The 26,947-nt window shown below is 38.4% G+C and overlaps 4 protein-coding genes across 6 annotated transcripts in view; 1 reads left to right on the top strand and 3 right to left on the bottom strand.

Moving 5' to 3' along the window:
- The window catches only part of ccdc33 (coiled-coil domain containing 33), a 59,120-nt gene extending 49,534 nt beyond the window's left edge, over positions 1 to 9,586 (top strand). For both annotated transcript variants that reach the window (XM_053236950.1, XM_053236949.1), the window contains exons 13-22: positions 2,009 to 2,193; positions 2,311 to 2,377; positions 5,641 to 5,836; positions 7,294 to 7,382; positions 7,704 to 7,835; positions 8,007 to 8,100; positions 8,375 to 8,499; positions 9,025 to 9,108; positions 9,198 to 9,308; positions 9,452 to 9,586. In XM_053236950.1, the coding sequence (XP_053092925.1) occupies positions 2,009 to 2,193; positions 2,311 to 2,377; positions 5,641 to 5,836; positions 7,294 to 7,382; positions 7,704 to 7,835; positions 8,007 to 8,100; positions 8,375 to 8,499; positions 9,025 to 9,108; positions 9,198 to 9,308; positions 9,452 to 9,514 (1,146 nt within the window). In that variant the 3' untranslated portion in view covers positions 9,515 to 9,586. The remainder of the gene's footprint in view (positions 1 to 2,008; positions 2,194 to 2,310; positions 2,378 to 5,640; positions 5,837 to 7,293; positions 7,383 to 7,703; positions 7,836 to 8,006; positions 8,101 to 8,374; positions 8,500 to 9,024; positions 9,109 to 9,197; positions 9,309 to 9,451) is intronic.
- LOC113530122 (cholesterol side-chain cleavage enzyme, mitochondrial) lies at positions 8,530 to 16,230 on the bottom strand. Its single transcript, XM_026919885.3, has 9 exons — positions 15,750 to 16,230; positions 11,924 to 12,079; positions 11,643 to 11,842; positions 11,285 to 11,488; positions 10,967 to 11,127; positions 10,673 to 10,839; positions 10,340 to 10,418; positions 10,056 to 10,247; positions 8,530 to 9,889 (listed from the first exon to the last, which is right to left on the bottom strand). Exons 1-9 carry the CDS (start codon positions 16,034 to 16,036, stop codon positions 9,776 to 9,778), a joined length of 1,560 nt encoding a protein of 519 aa, XP_026775686.1. The 5' UTR covers positions 16,037 to 16,230; the 3' UTR covers positions 8,530 to 9,775.
- A 2,021-nt stretch (positions 16,231 to 18,251) lies between these two features.
- On the bottom strand, positions 18,252 to 22,256 carry stoml1 (stomatin (EPB72)-like 1). The gene is made up of 6 exons (XM_026918758.3): positions 21,836 to 22,256; positions 20,843 to 20,992; positions 20,446 to 20,649; positions 20,047 to 20,260; positions 19,762 to 19,956; positions 18,252 to 18,910 (listed from the first exon to the last, which is right to left on the bottom strand). The coding sequence occupies exons 1-6, from the start codon at positions 22,097 to 22,099 to the stop codon at positions 18,714 to 18,716; spliced, it is 1,224 nt and encodes a 407-aa protein (XP_026774559.1). The 5' UTR covers positions 22,100 to 22,256; the 3' UTR covers positions 18,252 to 18,713.
- A 183-nt stretch (positions 22,257 to 22,439) lies between these two features.
- On the bottom strand, positions 22,440 to 25,786 carry nr2e3 (nuclear receptor subfamily 2, group E, member 3). 2 transcript variants are annotated; one of them, XM_026919786.3, is made up of 9 exons: positions 25,640 to 25,786; positions 25,427 to 25,521; positions 24,976 to 25,126; positions 24,789 to 24,892; positions 24,435 to 24,707; positions 24,064 to 24,245; positions 23,622 to 23,862; positions 23,409 to 23,514; positions 22,440 to 23,310 (listed from the first exon to the last, which is right to left on the bottom strand). In XM_026919786.3, exons 2-9 carry the CDS (start codon positions 25,515 to 25,517, stop codon positions 23,178 to 23,180), a joined length of 1,281 nt encoding a protein of 426 aa, XP_026775587.1. In that variant the 5' UTR covers positions 25,518 to 25,521; positions 25,640 to 25,786; the 3' UTR covers positions 22,440 to 23,177. The 2 variants fall into 2 exon arrangements, with proteins under 2 accessions (XP_026775587.1, XP_034163406.1); XM_034307515.2 differs by having other exon boundaries at positions 25,427 to 25,786.
- Positions 25,787 to 26,947: the final 1,161 nt, after the last annotated feature.

Raw genomic sequence — 26,947 nt, 5'->3', positions numbered from 1 at the left:
TCACCAGCTGGTGTCATAGCACTCATATGCTCTCTCTCTCTCTCTCTCTCTCTCTCTCTGTCTGTCTTTTTCTCTGTCTGTTTGTAATTGAACCACTAAATGTGACATGAACACAATGTTCTCTTAAATAATAACATCTCTATGTGATTTAATGGATAATAAGGAACATTTAATTCTATATTTATTTCATGGGTTTGCCTAACTATTGCCCATCTTTCCTTCCAGTGTTCTCAGATTTCCTCCCTCCTTCCCTTGTTCTTCTCTCTATCTCAGATGCAGGGAGGATGGAATTAATTATTAATCATGGAGTAAATCAGAAAAATACTGTATAAACTGTCTAATTATCATGTCCACTTCAAAAGGAATCCTTTACTAAACATAAAGTCTAATACATATAGTATGGTTACTGTGTTGTTCACATGGTTCTTCTTTCACTACTGACAGATTGGGTTGTTAAGTATTTGCATCTATGAAAATGTGCCATTTGTGACTAGGTGTCTCAGAGGTCGCTATTGGCTGTGTTCTCATTGCAAGTGAAGGACTATAGGGTCCATTTCTTCACTGTCGCTATGCAACCTACCAGCCCTTGGGGAACTGTGGTCATGTGGTTTCACTCACATTAATCTGATTGGTGGCTGCCATTCACTTGAAGAAACATAACACTGCTCTGGGTGTGCTTATGACTAAACTGAGGCAAAAAATATGAGAGACAAAGTGATCAGCATTCCAGGAATTGACATTTTAACAGGAATAGTACTCATGGTTTTCATTCTAAATAATCATAAGTCAGAATTGCAGGACTAAAATGTAAAATCTATATCTACAGACAGTTGAATTAATGGATTATTGATTTGTGTCATGGGGAGAAGAACATCTTGTATTCAGAAGCTAACATTTGTCTTGCTGTGCTGCCAGCCAGAGTCAGAATAAGGAACAAGGCCTTCACAGCATGATCACAGAACTCGCTCATCAATCTTCTTCTTCTGCACAAACGGACCATTCATTAGCAAATGATGAAGGCGGGGCAGGGCCTTTCATTGGGCTTTAATGATTTAACCTGGACTTTCAAAAGCCTCTTTAATTAAAAAAAAACTATTCTGTTATGTTTCTTTACTGGAAGAAAAATATCTTCTTTACAGCATATAGCTCCTGACAAGTAGTTCATTGAAATTAAATCTGAACAACGATGATAGCTGGAAGTCACTGTAGTTATGGGAGTTGCTAAGCAAGGCCTGTGTTGTAGAAACAGCCTCGTTTCAGCGGCTGTACTTTCATGTCTGGTGCTCTTTCTCTTTCCCAATCTTGCCACTCATAATATTTAGAAATCCCAAATATAATGCAGAGCTCTAAGGAACCACAGGTCGTTCCTGCCAATACACAGGTATGCTGTCAGTAGAGAGTGTGTACAGTAGGCTGGTGTTGGTAGAAGCTGACTTGTTTTGAGAATTTTCTGTTAATTCTTTAAGATAGTCGGATTGTAAATTTGTTCCTAGATCAGTAGTTAATTTCTACATGGAGAAGGCAAACACACTGGTGTTTGTTTGCAAGGGCTGGGCTGTTTTTAGTTACAGAGATTTGTCTCTGTCGCCATATAACATCATAAAACAGAAGTGAATTTGGTTACTTGCAACTAAGACTGAATTTGACAGCAGGTTTGAAACTTACTAAAAGAGGAGTAAATATATAACTGGATTTGCTATAAAGGTGGACTATATTTGAGTAGTCACTAAAAATGTTTTACAGACCCTTCACGAGAGCTGTAAGTATGAGTGAAGCTGGGAAAAAATACTTTTATTCAAAATGTAAAATGGTTACATGGTTAGTTCAATTATTGTTAAGAAAGCAGTATACAAGTGATTATATTTGTATGGTCACACTCTATAAATGCATTTCTTTCCAGATTTCCTTCAAGACAATTACACAATGTATTTACATTTGTACATCAATTATATCTTCCTACTAAGTGGTGATGTTTGAGGATCTGCTTGCTGTCTGTGGTTCTGTCCAGCTCCAGAGGGATGGATATGATTTGCCAGCCTATGATGCCCTTGCCCAGATCCTCCCAGAATATCAGCACATCTTCAAAACACCCAAAGCTCCTCAACAGAGCAAAGGAGAACCAAAAGAACAGAAGAAGTCCAAGAGGTCGTTAGAGCTCAACCAAACATTTGAAATCCATTCTCCACACGAGAGGTGAACCGCATTGATATTAACTTTAGCCATCTTCATTTATATTGTAATTTCGTCCTGAAGCTGTTTTTGTTTGCAATTTTGATATTTTTTATGATATTGTTTTTGGGAATATTTCAGACTTCCAGTGCCTACTGTTCAGGCTGATGATCCACATGTTGCAGAGATTACTGAACACCAGACCAAAGTGAGTTTTTCACATTGCACCCATTGAGTGATTTAATACCCTATATGATTCCATTTCCCTTATGCTGAACTCAGCTTCTAAGCATTAACTGCCAACCTCCACCTAACAACTAAACATTAGCATTAGACACTATACCATACTGTATTGTACACTACTATTATCTGCAATTATTTGCAAGTACTTGCATTTTACTGTATTATCTGTCATTACTTCAGTTATTTATATCAGACTGTCATTTGTGCATTATTGCTATTTGTACATCTGCATTTTATCCACTGTATGTATCCACTGCATCACATTGCATGCATCATGCTGCTTACCTCTACCTGTATACTGTTTATCTACTACAGTTTTAACTAAGTGCAACCATAATTCTTATTTATTTAATTTAACTTAATTGCTATTTGCATTACTGGTATGCATCAGATTGTTTACCTTTACCTGTACACTGTTAACTTACTGCCCCATAACCTTGTTACCTCATTTAACTTATTAGCTATTTGCACTACTGGTTGGATGCTAACTGCATTTTGTTGTCTCTTTACTGGTACTCTGACAATGACACTAAAGTTGAACCTAACCTAACCTATACAGATCCTACAGTTCCATCTGAAAAGCTTTTTCAGCTGAGTACATTGACTTCTATCTGACAAATCGTGGTGCCTAGGATTTGTAATATCTCTAAAAAAAACCTCAACATTTCTGCAAACCTCCAGTATGTTCTCTAAAGAGATTTATTCTTTCATAGAAGAAATGTCTGTCTCATTTTTCTCTGTCACCAGGGACATACAGCCACTGCTCGAATAGATTAACATTTACACACATTCCATTATGCAGCAGCATGAATAAGAATATTGATCGAATTTAGACCATTTCTATATGTGCATGGGTTTATTATTATTCTTGTGTTTTGGGGAAATAAAAGAAATGGCCACAAGCAGGCAGGATGTTTAAACCACCAGACACCAGAGGTACAAATTAAATGGAGAGAATATATTGGCATGACTTCATCAGCATGCAATCATCACTGAACCCGCAGAGAGAGAGAGAGAGAGAGAGAGAGAGAGAAAGAGAGACCTCCCCATGTATTTGTTCTGGAGCTACAGTAGGTGTTCTTCCCTCTGAACTCTCTCAGTAGGTGCTCACTATTTCTTTCTGTCCTCCTGTTCCTCTCCTCCTTCTTTATCCTGCTTACTATTCACTCTTTTATTTTACCAAAATAATATAGCTTTGCACAGGCACCTCATTAGATGCCACCCCTCCAATTCTCTCCCCTCTCCCAGTGAGTCCCTAGTCTCCCATCTCATCACAAGTCATGATTCTCACCTTGCTTGTGCGCCCTTTCAATTAGGCGCTCGATTTCATCCAGAGGACCCAAGGGAGCTGCCTTCACACTGGCCCAGATTGGAATCTCCTAATCACATGTGTTCTCTCCTCCCATCCCTGGCCTCTCATTGTTACTATCATCCTCTCTATACCCCCCTTTACCAGACCTGAATGATGAAACGAGGCTAAGAACTCGTAAATGATACAGAGATTCACAATATGATAACTGCAGGCCTGACCATACAATGCTTCAATCCATGCTATATTTTATTCAGTGTAATGTAAAGGCTATGCTGCTATTGTTCAGTGTGTTATAATGAAGCAGAAGATTTTCAGACACGGGATGGACCAAATGTGTTATATCTACTTAAAACTTATAGAAACTCTGTGCTAAACACTTTTCTTTGTTTTTTTTTTATTTTGTATTTTGAAATGTAAAAGATAGAGACTAAATAATTTTTGTTTACAATTTAAATATACAGTATGTCTGCAGTATAGGAACTTTCAGCATGACAACCTACATAACAACCCTGCTATTAAAAAAAAAAATCACAGACCTCAGCACAGATTTAATTTACAGACAAAAAAAAGGTACATTTCTGAATTTTCCATTTTTATTAAACGTGTCATTAGATTCTAATTGACATTATTTAAAGGCATAATAACTTTAATAATGCTGGCTTGTGGTTTCCACCACTGTAACAAAATTAGAAAAGAATTTGTTACATGGACCCTATATGGACCTATAGGAATTAATTCACCTGGATTTTGGTTGTTTTTCGGGCTACTACTTATTATGTTTACACCCCTACAGGGTCCCATTCTTGCCGATTTGTAAAAATAACTCAATTTTGTAAGGAAAGCTAAGACAATTAAAGTTAGGGTTGGGGAGGTTTAGCAGTTTTTAAAACCAAATGAAATCCACCTGCAGTCATTTGAATTTCTCTGAATTTTGCTTGAGATCAGTTTCTTTCATCCTCAGGACATAGTATAGTATAATATTTGTATCACAGAATATCCAAACAGATTGACTTTTTAGAGAGGAGGCAAATGTACATGTATTTACATGAAAAAAAGATTAATTTCCCCTTGAAGTCCCTTTGATGGTGTGGAATATGAAGCTTTGTTTAGAGGTGGTGTATTCACTATGTCGACATATCACATTGAGCCATTGTTTTATATAAAAGGGATTTTTTAAAATTATTTTATATAAAAGGGATTTTGAAATACCTAGTGCATCTTTACCTTTACTTCACCAACAAAAGCTCAGACAGTCTTTCTTTTTTTTTTTTTGTCGGTAGACTGGATTATAGTCAGACATTAGCTTCTCCTCGACATGTCCCACTTTTGCCTTAACATGATTATAATGATAATACATGAATGATAATTAAGCAGACATGAAGCCAGCTCAGACAAACACAGCATAAAGAGTGACTGGTGTTAATCCTGTTATGCCAGCATGAAACATGTTCCACTCTAAACACTCTGTTTGTATATGAGACAAAAAGGCTGTGAGGACACCTAGTGAATAGGGTTTGTAACTACAATCTGGTGGTCATAAAGTAGTTTTAAGCATGACTAATGCCTGAACTGTATGTCAGATTTGCAGTGAGAAGCTTTTTTGATGTACAAACCTTCTAGTATGAATAATTCAGCAAGTCATATGGCAAACTTATGACATTTAGAGAACTTCTCAAATACAACACTGTGGTTACCGTATAGAAGATGCTTGTTTCAACTTTATTAAAATTCTCAGTATCAAATCAGATTTGAGTTTGTGTCTTAATGGTAATATCGCTATGGATCCTAGGAGCACTGCAGTTGTGCCCCTGAGTAATGCACCTACATTGGTTCAGATATTCTGTGACATAACATTCATCTTTCTGCAGTGGCTTCCAAATCATCCACGCAAATGCTCATTTCTCTGTCTCTGTCAGGAGCTAGAAAACTATCGTACTGCCATGTGTAAGATGGCAGAGGACATCCTCGCTCTGCGCTCTCAGGTGGCCAGTCTGGAGGAGCAGAACAGCCAGCTTCGCAGTGAACTCTCAATGAACCAGGATCTGGGGCGCACACTACTGGATGACACTGACATTGACGTCATGACCAAGGCTGAGATTGCAGACAGAATAGGTAGAACCTTTTCTTCCATAAGTCTTCTTCTGTCAGTGTCTACCACCTAACAGTTTTTACTCTTAGTTTTCCCCTTTGGTGTTTATATAGTCAACTGTTTCTACATATATTTATTCAAACACAGTAAAGTCAAGTCAAGTTTATTTATGATATGATTATGACAGTATCTCAAGATATATGAACATTGAAATGCTTACGATGAGGCTAAGGTAAATTGCTTGTGTGTAACACACAACACGATAGCTTAAACAAATGATCAGAACAGTATAAAACACGTACAGTAAGAATACAATAAACTAAGTAAAATATACAATATACGTAAGTGGAGAAAGAGAGAAGAGGGGAAAAATTTGCGTACACAAGACAAAGTATTGCACTAAAGTAAGGAGTAAAGTAACCAATTAGGATTGGAAAAAGTGTGTAAAGTGACTCAGTGACAGTGTACGTGGAAATGAACTGGCCTACATTCTGTGTAGGAACCTAGTAACTGTTCTTCAGTATGCTTGTCCATGACTGGATGCCCTGATATCGTTTGCCAGATGGCAGTCTGGAGAACAGTTTGTGTGCTAGGTGACCATATTAATGAAATCATGATTTCGAAAAAAATTAAAAATGGTGTAAAATAAGTTTTCCCCACAGTAGGAAGCTGTCCTGTGAGCTGGTGAAGTTGAAGGTAAGTCTGGGTAAAGTTGAAGGTGCTGTCTTTCCCTCTGTGGATTGTGCCATAGTTTGATAAGAAGGCTCATTTAGCACTGAGAGTCCGATAAGCAGTCAGGGCCTTATCTCTTGAAGGACAGTGTGACACACACACACACACACACACACACACACACACAGATATTCACAAGGCTTCATAGACTTTTTAAGGCCATCAAAGCAAGTTAGGATTTAGTCCTGACGCAAATGGAGAAATCAGCAGTGTGTTTCAATGCTAGAGATGGTCTTGAATTCTTTTTGGCTCATTTGCTATTAAACATTCCAAAACACTCTTTTAATGCTGACTAAATGACACAAAACAATTTCTTTTTACAGCAATACATATCAAGTATTTCCATACATTTTAATTATTTGTTGAGGGGTTTTCAAATGTTTTTTTCACCCAGGGAGTCCTTTACCTGTAAAATAAATTCCATAGACCCCCTCAACACAGAATATTTCTATGTACATAATGAAACTATTCAAATATTAGGACTGTCATTTATATACGTGCAATAATATTTTGGCTATTTATTGGAACCATACAGCTTTTAATTCCTGACTAAACACATTAGGTCCAAGTTTACCTTATTTAAAAGCCTACTTGTTTTTGAGTTATTGAGGACTGGAAAAACCCATTCAAGTGACCAGATTATCTATAAGAACTTGCTCATAAATATAATAACTCTGAGAATAGCCTTTTGGTCGTACATTCTTTGCTGCTCCTCCCTTCTATCACTGATCAACACTTTTTGTTCAAGTTTCTCTGAAGTGCAAGCTGGCTAGTGAGAGTAGTAAGGCAGCAGATCAGAGGGATAAGATCCAGCAGCTTCAGAATGAGCTCATCAGGGTGAGTTACAGGCCTCTCTCTCTCACCTTTCAGTCAGATGTTGCTTTAACAAAGAGCCAGTAGGCTATGACCATTTACATGGATGGCTTCATGCAATCTCAAATACATTATCCATTGACTGCCTGCCATGCCTTGGTTATACTTACTGAAATGATGGGAATGCTTAATGAATAATACATCAATAATCTCTGCCCAAGGCCATTGACTGAAGATGGTCATAAGAGTTGTTGTGTTTCTGTTGTACTTTCTAAAGCACATCTAACCTTCCTTTATATTCCATTAACTGCTTTTACATAAAAGATCCCCTGTTGTTCTCTGTAGAAAAATGACAATGAGAAGGAGTTGGTGCGACTACAGCGAGCGCATCAACAGCAACAGGCTGTGCTGCAGCGCTACCAAGGACAGATCAAGAAAGTCTCAAATCTGGAGGCTACCATACGCCAACAAGAGAAGGTACTGCCCTGCTTGGTTCTAAGGCAACTACATTCATATACACATTATACTTGTATATAATCTTACATCCTCTGTTTGCTGTATTATATTTGGAGATTCATCTTAGAGGTTTCATTGGGGATGTGTTTCCTTCATCACTAATACTTATTTTTCGCATCATTTCCTAATGAGGTTATTGAAAGGATGGAGAAGGTGCTAACCACAAAGCTGGGAGAGAGAAATAAAGAAAATGCAGAGAGAAAGAAGAAGGTCTTAAAAGAAAAAGGTGTGTCTATATAGCGTGCATATCCATTCCATATCATGTGGTCTTCTTTTAATTCACAATGATAGTGGATGCACTTACATTTTAAATGAGCACAGAGATGGCACTGAAGTTCATTCCATGTCTAATGGAATAATTATTGATTTGAGATTGATCTGCCGCTATAGAGTCAGTTCCTCAGAGAGGTAATGCTAAGGCCTGGATGTACAGCTCCAGTAAGAAAGTAGTGAGAAAATAAAGCTGACAAAGCAGTCCTTTAATATGTATGTATGTGTAGTTTCAGAGGAGAGCAGAATGAAGGAGATTGAGACTATACTGGCTGCAGAAAACTCTCGCCTCAGAGCAGAGCTGGAAAGACTTCGCCAACAGCCACAGCCTATTATTATACAACAACCTGCACAGGTGCACCTCACAACACACACTCAGTTTTCACTCTCTCAGACACTCCAACACACTTTAGGGTGTGACAATACCAGAACATTGACTGTGATACCATTTGGCCAAAAATGATTTAATAAATTGAACACAAAAACCTACACACTGAAGTCACTGAACAGTGTTCAGATTGTCCATTCACATTGTTAGTGCTAATGCCAAAAGGCTATATATATAGCAGGTATGGTGAATTCATAACCTTTGATCATACTCTTTTAAAATTAGGCTATATAAAGTTAACGAGATTACAAGCATAGTGTCACAATTCTTGAGTCATTACACAGGAAAAGCAGTTAGTAAACTCCATGAAGTAAAAATAATTGATCTCTCAATAAAACATTTTCATAATTACAGTGTCCGACAGATGTCTTGGGCAACTCAACTAATTGCAATTATTGCAAAATACCTCAAAATTTCTCATAAAATAAGTGTTAACCCCCTAAGTCAATTAATAAGTGAATATGCTGTATGTGTTGTTCTATTAAAATCCAGCAGCCTTTTGCAGACAGTGAGAAGCTCAGACTGTTAGAGCAGCTAGAGAGAGCAGAGGTCTGCATCCATACTTTGGGCAAACAGGTGCGTTTCTAAAAAGAGTAGCTAACTTTAACGAGGATACAAATGTCGAAATTCCATCTTCTGAGAGCTGGGTCGGTTTTGTGTTGTAGCTGGAGGAGAACGCCAGGCAGTGGGGGAAAGAAAAGCAGGACATGTTGACCAGACTCAGTGAATACAATCATGGATTTGCACGTACATCCACCTTGCATCACTTGCCACTGGTCAGTACACAAGAATTAATACTTAAAAATTCAATAAATATATAAAAAGACATGTATTTTGTAAATAGTACTTGCTATATGATGATGGTATTGAAGTGAGTAACATCGTGTAACATTGTTTTTTCCTCTTTGATTATTTAAAGAAAACTGTTTCAGACTCCATTTTGGGACACATACGTCATAAGCAGCTGGACACCCTTAAATAACCTGATTCAACATCACAGTATTTAAAATGTTGTTTTATGCAGTATAAACAAGAAAAGACAGCAAAGAAATACATTAGGAGCAAACTTACAATAAAATTAAATGCAAATGTCTTACAATAAAATTAAATGCATTTACGTACAGTATTTGTCGTCCGTGTTTATTTTTTAACTCTTGATGTGTTTCCAATGTTAGAAATAGTTCGTAGTAATTAATTAATGGTTAAAACATTACCTTCTGGAAGGAGTTTATCATTTACTGCTTTATAGTAGGGGCTTTATAGTTAACAAAATGGGTTTCTCAGGGATCAGTATAAGCTCAAACGTGCTCCTCACTTCCAGCTGTCTCTGCTTCTCAATCTTGAAGTTCTCCAACATCTGTAAAAGCAAAGTACGAGTTACAGATTTCACACGCACAGAGGCATATACAATGAGTGGTTTTTTAAAATGTGGAGCAAATTAATTATGATTATTAAAATAATCAACATATACACATCTAATATATTTTAGCTAGCCATTGTTAATAAAATGTTATAGAACAGACATGGATGAGGAAGAGCTGCATCTCTGTCTCTGCAATTCTGCGCCCAAGGCATTGACGAGGCCCAAAGCCGAAGCCCAAACTCCTGAAGTAGTGGCTCTCATTCCTCAGCCAGCGAGAGGGCAGATACTGCTCTGGTCGGGGGAAGATGCGATAGTCTCTGCCCATGGCATACAGTCCCAGCTGCACTAATGTCTGATCAAAACACACTCAAGGTTACTTGCATAAATTGACATACTGATAGATTTTTCCTAGCTCAGATTCAGGTTATTGAAGTTGTGGCTCACCCCAGATGGAATATGGTAATTTTGGATCACTACATCTTGAGTGATGTATCTTTGCAGGCTTACTGCTACAGGGTGTAGCCTTTAAAGAAAAAGGGTTACAGTTAGTAAAGACAACAAGCATATTTTACAGAATGGATTAATTTTGTTTAACTGTTAAATGTACTCGTGATTGTACAATTTTTAAGGGCTAGAATTCATTGAAAATTGTCAGAAAATGAACATCATTTAATGGTATTTGTTCTTAGTGCAATTATTGCTCTGGTACATGGTTTTCTGTTAAGCACTCTACTTTGGTAACAGCATGAATAGAGTTCTAGCTTAAGCTGTCCACACCTGAGTGTCTCTTTCAGAGCACCTTTGAGCAGTGGCACCATTTTGAGCATCTGCACTGTGTCTCCCTTTGAGGCAGTGCGAGCTGCAATGACCTCTGCCCTCAGCTCCTCCTGGAGGTCGGGGTGCCGTGCCAATTCATAGAGAGTCCAGAGGAGGGTGATAGACGTCTGAAACACAGAACATACTACATCAGTAATGGGGTCACTGCTAAATAATAGCATATTTTAGGCATCTGATTGGTAAGAATTTTTTATAAATGGTTTCTTTTTTTACATCTTATATAAGTTGTCTTACAGTGTCCACCCCTCCAGCCATCAGTTCAGTCACACTGGCCTTGATTTCCTCAATGGACAGCCGGTCAAGCATAAGAAGGCTGGCTAGCACTCCGGGATATTTGTTCTGAGCTCCAGATTCCTTCCTTAGTTTCCTGTAGATGTTCTGAATACAGTAGTCCGCTATTGAGCCCCGGAGTGCAATGGGTAAAATACAAAGACATGATCACAAAGTCACACAAAGTTTCCATGTTTAGTAATATCTGATTTTGATCCACTCTCATATGTAGTGCGATATTAATTTTTTATATCATTTTTGACTGCTAGGAAAACCTCCTACCCTGGTTGAAAATACCATCCCACGCTTCCACATGGTCTTTCCAGACTTTGGCTCCAAGTCGCCGTAACAATGAAGGGGGGATGTACAGCATGGGACAGGTTGTCTTGAACATGAGAGTGATGCAGTCAATAAAGCGCTGAGCCTCTGGATCAATGTAATCCAACAGCAGCCCCAGACGTTCACCATATAATACTGCACTCACAGCTGAGGCACAGACACAGATCATGTCAGCATTCAAACAGTAAACTATGTATTCCTTTTGAAAACATTTGATTAGCAACAATAAGAGTTTTAGCGTAACAGTGTTTTATTCCAAATGATTCGGTGCTGATCTGTTGTATAGTGCATTAAAACTTACATTCCAGTGCATACTTGAAGAGTTCATGGGACAGATCTGTGGTCCATTTGTTCTGTCCACTTCTTTCAATCTTTTTATGAACCCGAGCCACAAAGTCCTGGCCCACCTCATCCAGCAATGGCACAAAATTCACCTGCACCTTCGGCGAGATTACCTCCCGGTTCAGAATGACTCTGTTGGATCGCCAGTCCTCTCCATCTCTGAACAGAAAGATAGACTGAAGTTTACACTCAAGCATATTTAATTCATAACCACAAAAAACCTAATATGAGGAATCGTACTTCAGAAGAACACCGTATTTGCGGTTCCTAAAATCCCGATAGGAGGTCCAAGGTTCCACTCTGAGCCTTTTAGGGTAGTGACCTTCTGCTTTGAACAAGATGGCAGCATCCTCAGGGTTGATAATATTCACACTTTCATAGTACCCGATTTTCTCCCTGCAAGAATGAAATATGCATAATTTAAGACCATTTTATTACATTAAAGACATTACATAAAATAAACTTAATATTCCTGTTGTCATAAAAAATATTGGTTTAAAAGGAAGGAAAAAGGGGGAAAAACACCTTCAGCTTGTTCTGCACATAATGTCCTAGGAAAATAATGGCTACCTTTCGAATAGCTGATACTAATGCCTGTTTTGACTATAATTTCTCTCATCACAGGGCACGTGGGAGAAGTTTATTCTAGGATAGGTTGTATAGGGACTAAAATATAAAGTGATATTATCCTAGCCCGCTGCTCTCCTATGACCAAGGAGGGAAGTAGGTGCAGCCAAAGGTTAAATGCATGTTTTAACTTTATGAATTAAATATCTGACTCCAGTTTATAATAACTGTTAATTGTCTGACTCCGATTTACTATGTTTATGTAACCTATTCCAAAGAATAATCTTTTAGTTAGTGAAAATAATAAATGGTTTTATTGTGCAAAAGACAAATGCACAATATACAGAAGGTAAAATAGAGAACGCAGGCATAGGATGCTTGATGGTAAAGACATCTCTCTACATTGTACAATGCATACCTTTTTATACCCTTGAGCATCTTTGAAGTGTATCATGAACAGAATACCAAATGGAAGAGACATGATGTATTTTATGGCAGGATGGACCCCCAGCCAGGTAGCTGTATAATAATTAGGTTCCTAAGAATTTATTCCTAAGAATACGTTCCTAAAGTCTGTGGAAACAAAGGCAAAGGTCTCCCGTGTAGATCAGGTGGTCTCAGTATGTGTATGTCTGGGTGTAGGTGTGTGTGTGAGAAGAACAAACACACACATTGAAAGATATAAAACCGTAAAACCGTATACTGTAAATGTTATTTCCTAAACTTGTATGATAGCTATGGTGTTACCACATTGCTTACCATGAAATATGGATTAGATTGATACTGAAGAATATTTTAGTTAAGCATAGTTTAGATGACTAGGTTCAGTTCACATGATCTCTCTGTCCCACATTCCTGATCATTTCAATCTGACCAGTCCAGCATCATCTTACTGCCACAATTTATAAATCTACTACAAATCCAGATCTATCCAGACAGATGTTGAAGATATGTTGCTCCTGTACAAACTGAACTTAGATTTCTCATAAAGAGAGTGAATTTATCTTATAATAGACCATTTTAATCTTAGCGAGCCTATGCATGTGGTTCAGCAGTTAAAGTGGAAGCAAACTTAAAAGATTTAACACAGTAGGACTATGTATGGCTCAAAATAAAATCTCAAAAATGTGAAAAATAAAAGTATGTGATATTGGATCACAAATAAAGCTGATTTGTACATATCTAGCATGTAGTTATGACAATTGTTAAACTATATAAATTAATTTTTCCCAGTGTTGACTAGACTATACTGACACCCTCCTCAGGTACTGAGAAGTAGCCTAATATAGTCTAGTTGTAAATTAAAACAAACAGAAATGAGAGACAAATGTGAAGATGTTGCTGTAAATTTATCAGAGAATTTTTCTACTGTAAATTTAGACATCTCACTATAGAAATACAACAAAAATGAACATGTTAATGTGAATGACATTAATTTTTTTTCTTTAACTGATATAAAGTTCTCAGTGGATCCAGGGTTTCCTCTGGAAACACTGGGCACAGTGTTTAAACATTGAATGGGATGCTAGCCCATTACAAAGGCATGACACAATCTCACACTCACACTCACACACACACACATTCACACCTAGGTTCAACATATGGTGGCTAAAACGCTTTACTGGCAGGTTTCCTAATACATCCTACTATGTATATTAAGACTGTATTAAGACTCCTAGTCTGTGTTTTCCCTGTGTGTGTTTGTTACTATGTGTGTGACTATGTGTTTTACTTATGCGTAAGCAATAGATTATGGCAGGGCGTGCTGTAATAGAAAATTAATCAGTGATCTAAATGCTACAATTTCATCCAAATCATGTCTTATGTGACAATTTTAACTACTTTAGTCTAAATGTACTACAGTACATTAACAACTATAGGGCAGCTGTATGTGCGTTAGTCTAAATGTATATTCAATACATAAACAGCTGTAACAACTTTAGCTACATTAGCCTAAATGCACTATAATGCATTAACAGATATTCAACATCAGCTAAAGCCACAGTAGTCTAAATGTATATTCAATACATAAACAACTAATAGCATAGGTCTCCCTAAGAACAACTGTGTTTGCATTTGATGTAAGAAACTGTAATTTTAACAATGTAAGCTTAGATTAGATGTCAAAGAAATTCATAAACCAGCCAGTTACAACAGACTGCTGTTTGGACATATCAGAAATCTTTGTCAGAACAGAAGTGCATAAAGTGCGGAAGGTCATTTACCAAGGCATCATCAAAAACATTGTTTAAAATTAGGGGACAGCTAACACCTTTGCTACAAAACTTTATTAAGCACAGCTGTGTGCTCACACAGAGTTTCTTTAACAGGCGCATTTATCTGCTTTGGGTTATCAGAATGCATGGCCAATTTTGTGACAGAAAGAACAGAATTTGCCTTGCTCATTACATGGGTGGGATCTCACACTTTGGTCTGAGCACACTTTTGTTTTGCATTTAATTGCTGAAATTTGAAAATCTGTTTTCTCACACAGAGCTGTCAGTGGTGGCTGTGTGGATAGTTGGCCTGTAGTCTGTACATGTGACTGCTCCAGCTGACTGCAGAATCATAGCTGGATGCTGATGGGCAGCACCATTACTATACACAGACGATATTACTGGATCAGATCTGAGTGACAGAGTTAGTGTGGGCAGAACCTCACATTTCGTCTCATTAGCCTGATCCAGTCTGAGACTAGAACTACTCAGTGATGTATTCTCCGTATGTGACATCATCCTCCTAGTGCAAATTTGAGGGTTTGATGGTGAAACAGTGGTCTCAGAATTGGCACAGAATTCATCTAATACACTTACTATGCTGCAGACTACAGGCCACTTAGATACGTCTGGATATTTATATCAGATGGGTTTTAACTTAAACAGATTCTTACAATGATCACGTCGGGGTCACCAAAACTGTAGGAATGAACCCCTGACAGTATAGGTTATCCAGCTTATTAATATTAAAGGATTAAATCATGTGAAACCTTCAGTTAATTGATTTCAGATCACATGATAGTTATGATGTCAACACAATGCTTACCATGAAATATGGATTAGACTGATACCAAACCAAAGAATATTTTAGTTAAGCATAGTTTAGATGACTAGGTTTAGTTCACATGATCTCTCTTACCAACATTTATGATCAGTTTACTCTGACCAGTCCAGCATCATCTTACTGCCACAATTTATAAATCTACTACAGTTGTCTATGAACTAGACAGCAATGAATCATTATGTCTGATATTTTTCATTCAAACGCAATTCTTTTTACCAGATGAAATGCTGCTGTTTAGTGAGTATTTATTTAATCTTTTTTCTCATGCCAGAAGACTCAAAATTTGGAGTAGGAGGACTAAAAGAAAAATCCATCAAAATGAAATAAATTGTGCAAAATGCCTGAAACATTCCAAATGATTAATTGTACAGTGAGCATCCTGGAGCATGCTCCTATGGTGAAGTCATATTTAGATCACTATTTTATCTTAAATGTTTACCTGTAGATGGGCCCAAATGTGTTGAAGTTATGCACCATTATGTGATGGATGTTCTTGAATCCATCTAGTTTCCAGAAGGTGTAGAGGTTCCCCATGCTGTTCTTCCACATTCCAGGAATCTCACTGAAGGGCCTGACAGTGGAGCTGCTTGCTGGAAATAGTGTATCTCTTGCAACAGGCATGCTCCCGCTGTGGCAGGCTCTTACCTGGCCTGGTCCTTCCATTATGGCTAGAGATCGAGCCAAAGAACCGCTCCAAGCTGTGTACCTCACCGCCATCACACACATACCCACTCACTCAGTCACACTTCTCTTTTCTATCTCTCACTGTGGCAGCGGAGGCGGGGCCGAGGGTTGGCTAGGGACGGAGAGGAGGTGGAGGATTCTCACCTGTGCCTTATTACAGATAGGCTACTTACATGTGTTTCTCTGTGCCTTCAGGAACTGCTGGAAGCAGACAGAGAGAGAGAGAGAGAGAGAGAGAGAGAGAGAGAGAGAATGACTGGCATAGGGGTGAAAATAAACACGAGCATGAAGCTTTGTCTAAAGTCGTCTGTCTGCAGAGTTTTCTTTCCCACCCACACTCTCAGAGTGAGTTCTACACTCACTCTTTCTATCTCTCCTCACTCCATCACTCTCAGGGACAGAGAGTTCGCCTGCTCAAGGTTTAATATGCACATCCTTTCAGTGCTTCAAGGTTAAAATATCAATTCACATGTAACAAAACGCATAAGTAGAATTTAAGCTTTAAAAAACTTTTACTTTAACTGGCATTGAGCTGCATACAAAACTTTATGCTTGATTTTAGTTGACTGCATGGTGTCAAAATGGAAGGGCTGAGAAGGATGCAAATGCAATATCAACAGTTTAATGTTCCAAGCAAACAATTCCAAAATGAGAGACAGGTTTGAGGTCAAAAGACAGGCAAGGGTTCGGGCGATTGGAAAAACAGTATAAAGGGGTCCTGACAAAACTGGCATCTATGCTGGACCATGAGTCCCACCCCCTGCGGGACGTCCTGTCAGCTCTGGAGAGCAGCTTCAGTGACAGACTGCTCCACCCTCAGTGTGTAAAGGAGTGATTTCGTCGGTCTTTCCTTCCTGCTGCTGTAAGACTTTATAATCAACACTGCTGATTTATTTATTTATAAACTCTCATTGCAGTATTTACACTCACATTTATGTGCAATATCAGTGTGCAGTATTTTAATGTGCAATACCGTCACACTACTGGCAAGCTACACTATTCTCAACCAACCTGTACTTATGTGTATACACCCCTCTCCCTTTTTTTTTTTTGTTTTGTGTTAGGATTTTTGCTTTAGCACTATTTAAGCCATTTATGTACAGAATAGTTTTTAATCTATCTTGTTCTTGTGTGCATACTCTTTCTGTACTGTACCCCTGCTGTTTCTAAATGCTGTAACAACTTGTACAGTGAGTGTCCTGGGGAGATCACTTGCACCATGCCTCTATGGTAAAGTCACATTTAGCTCATTACTACCCTACTGTCTGTGCAGAATGCCTATGCATGTTCTCCATGTGTCTACGTGGGTTTCTTCTGAGGTCTCCAGTTTCCTCCCACCTTCAAAAACATGCGAGTTGGTGGATTGTATGCTAAATTGCTCCTAGGTATCAGTCAGTGCGTGAATCATCCAGGGTGTATTCCCGTCTCACAGTCAGTGTTCCTGGGATAGACTCCGGATCCAGTGTCACCCTGACCCAAATAAAGCAATTAATGAATATGAAGATAATATCCAAAAAAATGAACAGATCAGTTCTATAATATACTTGATAAAATAAATGATTTGTTAATGGTAAGAACTCTACTCAATATCCTACGGGCATGATAAAGTTCATGACTATGCATTGATGGCATATTGTATTGATGACATAGTATCATATAATTTAATTCAGAAATGAACATGTACCTGAGGCTGTTTTGTAAACCAAAATATGTAACTCAATAAAAGTAAATTAACATTAAATAATCAACATTCCAACTGGAGTCAGAGCAGTTTACAGAATAACTGAAGGATAACATTAAGCGAGATTAGAAATTAGCAATTGATGTAGTACACATTCAGCATTGTGATATATTAACTACTGACACATTTCTGTAATGTGGACTTCACTGAAATGTTGATCCTGCTTAGGTCCTGGTGGCTGTATTGATTTAATATCTATAGTCATTGTTTGAGCATTCAAGCCACTAGCACTGCATACACTGGTGCAACATATAAACAGACTGCTAAAAACCTTCAGTGATCAGGTAGTTATGATCAAGTGTCCTTCTCCAACTCAGTAACTGGGACACTGCACAACTACTGCTCTTGCAGGAAACCATAAGTTTAGTAATGGTGCAGAGTAGCCTTGTGGGAGTTTTCTCCATAAACATTTATGTATAGGCAGAGAAGGCCATAGAGGTGAGGATCAGAGCCAGCCACACACCAATGCACACATGACCTTCAAGAGCAGTACTACAAAAAACAAAACAAACCAAGTCTCGAACTTCATCATTTTTATTGTAAAGAACATATATTAACATATATGAAAAGTGATCATGCACCCAAAACATATATACGACAAACTGATATAAAAATAATTAAAAACCTAAAACATGAAATTTAAATAAACATTTAATTACAAATATACACACAGTAGTACTTTCAAACAGTGCATTTTAGGTTCACAGATACAGAGATTTTTTTTCCAATTTTTTTGAGATTTACTTGAAAGAATGCTTGTATTAAGGTCTGTCCTAATTATTAATCCAGATGCCCAATTTTTATACTATTTTTACAGCAACCCTATTATATTTATTATTATATCATTTAGCTATGATAAATGATTAGGTCACAACACCAAATGATATAAACAGTTCTGTTTACATTTGAAATGGTAACACAAGTTTGTGGGTTGTGAAGGCACAAAATATACCTTTTAAATTCATGTGTAACTAGACATCATAGAGGTTTGATGAGTTTAACAAGTGCGTCTAGTTTCATGGCAGTGTTCAAGTCTCCCTGAACTCTCAATCTTCCACTGCTGTATGCTGTGATTGGCCGCAGCCTGCCCTGGAACATGGCCATCATATCCTGCTCACTCATACTCAGAGACACATCTGGCTGCGTCGCCTCACCTACACCACATGTTCCACTATCTGGAGATTGAGAGACATTGAAATTGAGAGATGAGAGAGAATTTCTATAACATTATACAACATTAAATGGTACATCACCTGTTTTACCAAGTAAAATAAAAAGACATTTAAAAAGTCAGTAAGATAAATGGTTAAATATATGTGGTCAAATTAGGGCTACACAGTATATTGCTTGTTGCTTACTATCACAATATTGGCCTATGTAATACTCATATAACAAAATTACACAATATATTATGACAATGTTACTAAATATGCATATGACATTTTTAAAATACTAAAATCTACAGTACTTTAATTCATATTATTTTGTATTAGTTCTTATTAGTTTTGCATGTATTATTAGCTGTTAAAATGACATGCCAAGCATGCACTTCGTTTTCCACACGTCTGCTGTGACCACCATTGTAGAAAGAAAACGATGGACTATCTGTCAAGATGATGGTCACAGCTGAACATGCAAAAAAATTGTCATCAGCAGTGAGGAAAATAAATAATCATGACCAGATTTAACAATCTGATTAATAATCTACAGATTTTTAATTTAGTCTACAGATCTAATAATCTAGAAAACTCATCAAACCCATCTTTACAAAAAAGGTGATTTAGCACATTAGGTTAGTTGGCCTTTTAAGGATTTTACAGCTGACAGTTCTACACAAACAAGCAGAAAGCAATGTTGCTGTAAGCAGTTGTGACCTTCCAGACTACACAAGCCTGGTGAGCATTTCGACCAACATGAAATTATGAGTCTGTGGGTAATTTGATGAATTAAGACATTCATATTGTATTATAAATGTAAATACCTAAATGCCTTTCAGGCTACACAAATGTGTTGCTACTGTACTTACTTTGAGTTAGATCCACATAGTACCTTCTGGTTTGGCCAGTGCTGGTACTGATGTGAAACTGGAAACAGGCTCCCACTTGCCTAACCAAGCTCTCAGACAGCACCAGTCTCACTGCTGCTAGGAGCTCCTCTACCACACTGCTGCTTTCAGTTACTGGAGCCTCTGTGCTCAACTCATCAGTGAAGAGCACTGTATCTGCATGGACATACATACAAGCCCATATGACAATGCTGATGTGAGAACACTGTAAATGAATTGACCTGGATACACAGTGTCTAAATGCACCTTTAGCAGGTGGAGATGCTGCTGCACTTTGCCCCAGAAAGTGCATGGCGAGCTGCTGTATTGGCTCAGTGAGACCCTCTAGGCCAGGGACAGAGGGAGGCATGATGAGCGGCCCTGAGTGAGACTCATCTGGGGCACGGAGCACACTTTCCAGGGTCAGCTCGACCCGGTCCACCTCCAAACCCCAAGGCTTTGTCAGATCATTTACGTCCATCTGCAAGACATGCCACGATTGTAATGCTCTACGATCCTGGGGTCTGTCCATCTGTTTGCTCCTCAGAGCCCAGATCATATATGTTTATTAATGCATAACATTCTTCATGCACAGTAAAGCCTGCAAAACCTACACTGAACTTGCATATAAATACTAAAGAAATCTGATCTGATTTGGCCTCTTACCCCAAGGTACTCGCCCAGTTTGACTTTCTCTGTCTGTATCTCTCTCACAGTCCTCTTGCCCAGGGTCTGAGTCATAGCGTTCTGTGCAGTAAGACGTGTGGAAGCATTTAAATCCTGCACCGCCACCACAGACATGACTGGATTCCAGATCCGGAACTGGATATCCGCTCCGACAGAGACCAGGCCACCGTCTTTCGTGGTCACCTGGTACAAGAAAGTGGAATCTGAAAATCCATTGTTGATTCAAATAATGAGGAAAGCCTGAGCTGCTTTTATAGCATCAGTGAAAATGTTGTTTATCAGACTATGTGATCTTCTTGAGGGATTGCAGAGGGGAAACTGGTTCAATGGCAGCCAGAAATGGGCAGCACAAGTCAGTTGCAGTGTTTATTAGTACCTTGCATGGTGGGATGTTGAAAGCCCTGGTCCTTAGGTCCACCCTTTGCCACTGGTCAATGAGCGGAAGCACTAAAACCACTCCTGGACCCTTAGGAGGCCGGATGCGACCCAGGCGGAATACAACAATTCTCTCATAGTTGGGCACTGTCTTTAAAAAAATAAAAAAATAAAAAATCACACATTACAAACTGAATTACACTTTGCATAGTGCACACTACTCACCTCAAAAATAAAGTTTTCCCAGTGAGTGTTTCTCTTACACCTTTTATATGTTTCCTGCACAGTATTCCACCTCTTCATAACCTTAATTTACTCTACGCATTCCATACTGGTCTCATTATTACTCTATTGTACATGCTTCACTACGTTCAACCATGTCTCCTGCTCAGCTCAAGACTATACACAATATGCTCATCCTTAACATCCTATATATTTCGACATATTCTGTACTTTTCTGTATTTTCATTGTATGACTTTATACTGTAGGCTAATTATTAAAAGCCCACTATCCTGTATCATCAAGAAAAGAATGGGTTTAAGTCTGGCTCCTTTGAAAGTTTCATCCCTATTCCTTCTCAGCATGATTTCCTTACTAGTGTCACTTCTGGCTTGCTCATCAGGGATCTTGATCACAATCTGGATTCCTGTGGCTACTTAGTGACAATGTTTATTAAGAAATTCACTATATAAATAAAATGTAATTGTATAGAATGTTTACATTTGTACTTTCTACATATTGGCTGTTTTTTTTTAACCATGCCATATTTCCCTGTATCACTGTGAATCTTTAAAATAACTTTATATTTCTTATTATGTTGTGTTACACTGTGTGTAGAACTGTTGTACATACAGGAGTATGCTGCTATAGCATAAGAATTTCACTGCACTTGAACGCTCACATTTTACGTCACACATAACAGTAACCTTGAACGCTGCATCCTGAGACTGTTATATACAAATGTATAGTGTTTAAGATGTAAGAAAGACTTACTTTTAGAACAAACCATGCAGATATGGGAAATGTGATGAGCACACAAAGAAAAACTAGGAATATAACAACCAAGTTGCATAGTCGTGATATTATTCCTTGACTTTCATCTGTAAAATCGTTGTTTTGGATTTTAGGGACGTAGTCAAAGGAGAAGCCGCTGCTATACTGAGACTGACCGGATGTAAACAGGCCTGGAGTATTTCTATTTCCGTCATCTCTCTGTGGCAGAATCTCATAGTTAAAACCTGAAGACCTGCCAAACATTTTCGGTCAATAATTACAAAAAAGTAGATCTTCTTTAACGTGTTAACGGTAGTAACTACTTTTCCATCGTTCCCGCTAACATAAACACTACTTCCGTGTTTGGAAACATACCGAATCCCATTACACTACTGATTGGATATGTAGTGCACTAGGTAGCGTGAAGCCTGGAGTGGGCTTGAGAGTCATAAACCCTTATCCGACTGTTCCCTCTAGTGGGCTGGAGGTGAATTTTCTATACTGAAAAACTCTAGTTTGAATACATGAGTTTACCCGCCATCTAAATATAGTTGGAATTTAAGGTGTTTGGGTGACACCATGTAACTGTACATGATTTTGCAGAATATCATTAGTTTCTCTAATGCACAAGTTCCCCACACTGATCCTGGATAACCTACAGTCCTACACAGTTTAATATTTTCCCTCATCAATTTAAACGGGTGTGTTAGAGCAGGGAAAACACTAAAATATGAAGGACAGGGAGTACTCCTGGAAATTTGTGCTGTGTTGCAACACTCATGGGATTTGGCCAAAATATTTAAAAACACTACAATTTAGTAAGAACTGTCTTTGGATTTCAGACAAAAAACAAGGTTTGTTTTGTGGTTGAAAGATTTTATCAAAATATATATTTGCATTATGAAAAGCTCAAAAGGCAATACTGCAGTTTACTTACATAGACACATTAAACAACAATAGGCTAGGTGCTCTACCTAATACAATTTCATATATTAACAAAAGCATAGTGTGAGCAGTAACAAAAGTACAAACTATAATATAAATATTTAAGAATAAACCTGCTAAAACAGATTAGTCTGGAATGAATTTGATGCTGGTCCAAGCTGGTATATTATGATTACTGTTGGTCTGGTGGTGATGTAGCTGGTTAACCTGCAAGACCATGCAGGTAAAACTGATCCTGCTGGTGCAGCTTGAATTGTCATGGTGGTGAGCAGTTCTGGCATTAATGAGGAACAATATGTATAACATTCTCCCATTTCAAATGTAATTGCTTTGACAGGCATCTTATTACTACAGTAAAAACACCTGAATCATGCTTAAGTGTGGATAATATTGTGCCTCAGTTCTTAAACATGTCGCAGAGCAACTTCTCCATGGGTGTGTTTCCAATAGTTCTGTGGAAGAAGAGCAATTCGATCCTCTCTGAACTTATAAAGTGTAAAGAGGGAAGGAGCAACAACAGCCGCCCAAACCTGAGGAACACAAATAGTTTGATTATATTTTCTATTTCTATGTGTATTCATATTTATATAAGTATATTTGGGTTTTGTTTGTGTGTGTGTGTGTTCACCTTGCTGCTTGACTGGAGTAGAGTGTGTGAATATGCTGAGCAAGCATTACTTGAGATTGGTCTTGTAGATTCTCAACCTGTTCTGGGTCTTTGAGGCCACTTGTCTCTGTTTTAATGTAAGAGCCAGTCTGTATCAATTTCAGCAATACATTGTACTTATACACAGACAATAAATTTATTCCTCCTTCATCCACCACAGATCAGAAAACTCACCAGGCTTGAAGAGAACTATTGCTTTCAGGCAGGCGAACTCCGTAGGGTCCACCTGCAGAGCCTTGAAGCGGCTGAAGAGCTCCTGCAGGAGGCGCAGGTCAGAGGCACAGGGACTGCTTTTACCCTGTGAGGGAGGAGACAGCTCGGGTAGAGAAAGCAGGGGGCAACTTTCCAGCGGCAAGGACCACTGGATGGCACAGAGGAGGAATAGCTCACTCCATGCCTCCTCTAGCAATATCACCTATATAAACAAGGAGACAGAAAGATGGTGAAATGGTTATGAGTTGCAAGCTTTAACCATAACCATAAATTGCAAGCTTTCAGATAAATCCTACTATATGTGTAACGATTACAATTGTAAATACAGAGTAATATGTAAGTGCTGTTGTCATTTATGGGTTTCCATACAGCAATTTACAGCAAAAGAAGAAAAATATTGTACCTGGTCCCTAAATGGCAGGTGGGAGAAGACCGGCAAATTCTTTGCCCATTTGACAGACATGAAGAGTAGGCGGGCGGAGGTCTCATATATGCTCTCAGGGCCAGAATAGGGATAAAGAGACGTGTTGCTCTCTGGAGAGCTCGTCTCCGGCTCATTACTTGTTACATCAATATTCTCATCCACTGCAGAGACAGAGAAAGAGAATGCAATAGTGCTGTGAATTATAGATGAGATACTCTAGTCATTGGGAATCATTACCTGAGTAGAATTGTAGGCCCAAATTCTACCCTAACATCATCATATAACAACTTTAAGAATACCAAAAAATGCCGTGCTTTTCATGATTGGTTTGTTACTCTTTGTGTCCCTACCATCCTCAGGCTCCAGCTTGGCGCACGTCTCAGCTGTCATCAGGCTGGCCATGAAGCGGTGGCTGTTCTTGGGGCTGCTGCGCTGGCTAGGGCCACTGGAGTTGATGCTGGAGCTAATGGAGGAGCCCAGTAAAGGTCTGCTTATCACAGAACAAATGGATGAGGAGGATGTGGGCTCCCTGGTGGTGGCTAGGTGTTCCTTCTCTGTATCTATATCCAAGGTGTCTAACCTGACCTGAGCTGTGCTTCGTGGCTGCCTCTCATTCTGCACAGCTAATGTTAGAAAGAGAGTGACAGGTCAGGAGAATATGGAAAAGTAATCCATTAAGAGGGACATATGGAAATCAAACTCACCATCTTTGTTCATGCCTGCTTGAAGGCATTTCTTTAGGCGACATGCCTGGCACTGGTTACGATGGGCTTTATCTACTGGACACATACCTGTACCAGCTTGGCACCTGCAAGTTTATCATAATAGTATGACATATAGGCAATGTAAAGCTGTCCCATGGTTTGTAGAGCTGTTTGTTGTTCTCCTCACCTGTAGATTAATCTACGCCTCACACTGCGCTTGAAGAAGCCACTGCAGCCATTGCAGGCATAGATCCCATAGTGTTTTCCACTGCTAGTGTCTGCACACACCTTACACAGCAGGCCTTGACTCAGGCTCTTACCAGGAGCTGGACTTTTACCTGTGCACATGAAACAACTTAATTATTTTATGCAGAGTACAATGAACTATTTAGGAAATTTAAATTTTAGAGAAACAAGACTTTTTATTTTTAGAATTCTTGGCTTAATGGATATTTGGGAAACAAAGAATTTCTGGAAGTTTTGATTTTGTCCAGTTGTTCCAAGAAGGCAAAAAGATGGAACTGTTGCATGCACAGAACTCTGAGAAATGCACAGTGTAAACCAAACCTGACTAAATAAAGTGTACATGTTGCTGAATAAAGTCTGGTGAAAAAACAGTGGGAAGCTTTTTAACTCACCTCCCTGGCTCTCCTCTGTGGAGCTGCTCCTAGAGGAGTCTGTGGGGGATGTAGATGGCATCATGGAGATCTTCAAAATGGGATCCTCCATTAAGCTAAATAAAGGGTAGAGGAGAAGTTTGGCGTGACTTGAAAATTGCTGGAAAATGTATTCTGTCTGGTAATATATGATCTCAAGTGGACTCCTGAAGGTTGGCTTTCCAATGGATTTACTTTTCCAGTGTGTCTTTTAATCCTGATGAAATTCTCACTTCACTCTGATTTGTTCTCCAGAACCTGTTGCCTGTTGCTGAAGTAATGTCCAGTGAGGCCTGTCACCTGCTCATCCTGCCTCTGGTGATGCTGAAGTGTGTATGAGTCTCTGTCCAGGCCGAGCTCCCTAAAGGAAGACTAGGGGATTAGCAGCAAGCGCTGTGTAAGCAAATGCCCATTTGTCATCCTCTTAATCTTTACTGTCCATCTAGGGGTGGATCAATCAGTCACACGGTTTGGCATTAGGTTCATCCAAAAAGTGGAGAATAAAAGACTTTGGTTTAGTTTGCTTACGCACTGTTTGTTTTCCTGTCCTGCTGTTTTGTGCTAACGAGTTTTGAGCTTCAACATGTGAGCATCCAGTATCATTCTTTAGAAATATGATATGTAACACACTGCCAAAAAAATCTTAGCAAGTGAAGATATTTTGAATAAAGGAAAGGTTATCTAATATTTCATATTTTGAGGTTATTGTATAATAAATGTAAGAAAATTACACCTATTTCTTCTCACATTTAATAATTCTAAGCTTAAAATTGTCTCATTCTATTAGTAGATAGTTTGGTTATTTCTAGAAATAAAATAAGCTAAATTGAAACAAGCAAAATTATCTGCCAATAGAATAAAACCATTTCTTTTGAAATAGCTTGAAATTAGTAAAATATCTAGAAGTAGGCTTAATAACCTTTGAGAGGAAGGTTGAATTTTTCTATATTCAAGATATTTTACCTGCTAAGATATCATTTTTGCAATGCATTAGAGGATAGAGAATTTGATGTTTTAAAAGTTTCATTGTTAACTTTCTGTGCCAAGAGTAAACAGATACAGATGCTAATTTTTGTTAGTAATTAGCTAAAATGACTGATATGTACTGAATGGTTGAATTAAAAAACTGTTGTTGGAGGTGGAGGTGCTAAGAAAGAAATTTGTAAAAATGTGTCAGCCTATGGATAAGTTTCATGCCATTTCATTATTTTTTAATCCTTAGCATTTTCCACCATTAACAGCGAATAATTTCTGGGACAGCTCCAAAGCTCAATCCAACTGGCCATGACCCTGAATACCTATCCTAATGTTTCTATTTGTCTATTTGGTATTCTTACATATTATCATTTGTCCTCAAGTGCAGATTTTTAACAACACAACCTAAAAGGAATTAGCTAGCAAGCAGACATCCATCTCTAGTCTGCTAAGCAGCTTAGCCTACCACAAAACGTGTTCTCCTAAGTCAAACAAAGACCCCATAAGGAAGGGGTGGAAACGGAGGGC

The sequence above is a fragment of the Pangasianodon hypophthalmus genome, chromosome 9, assembly GCF_027358585.1.
Source record: "Pangasianodon hypophthalmus isolate fPanHyp1 chromosome 9, fPanHyp1.pri, whole genome shotgun sequence".
NCBI lineage: Eukaryota > Metazoa > Chordata > Actinopteri > Siluriformes > Pangasiidae > Pangasianodon > Pangasianodon hypophthalmus.
Note: the sequence above shows the minus strand (reverse complement) of the source record. Positions and strands in the feature narration are given on the sequence as shown.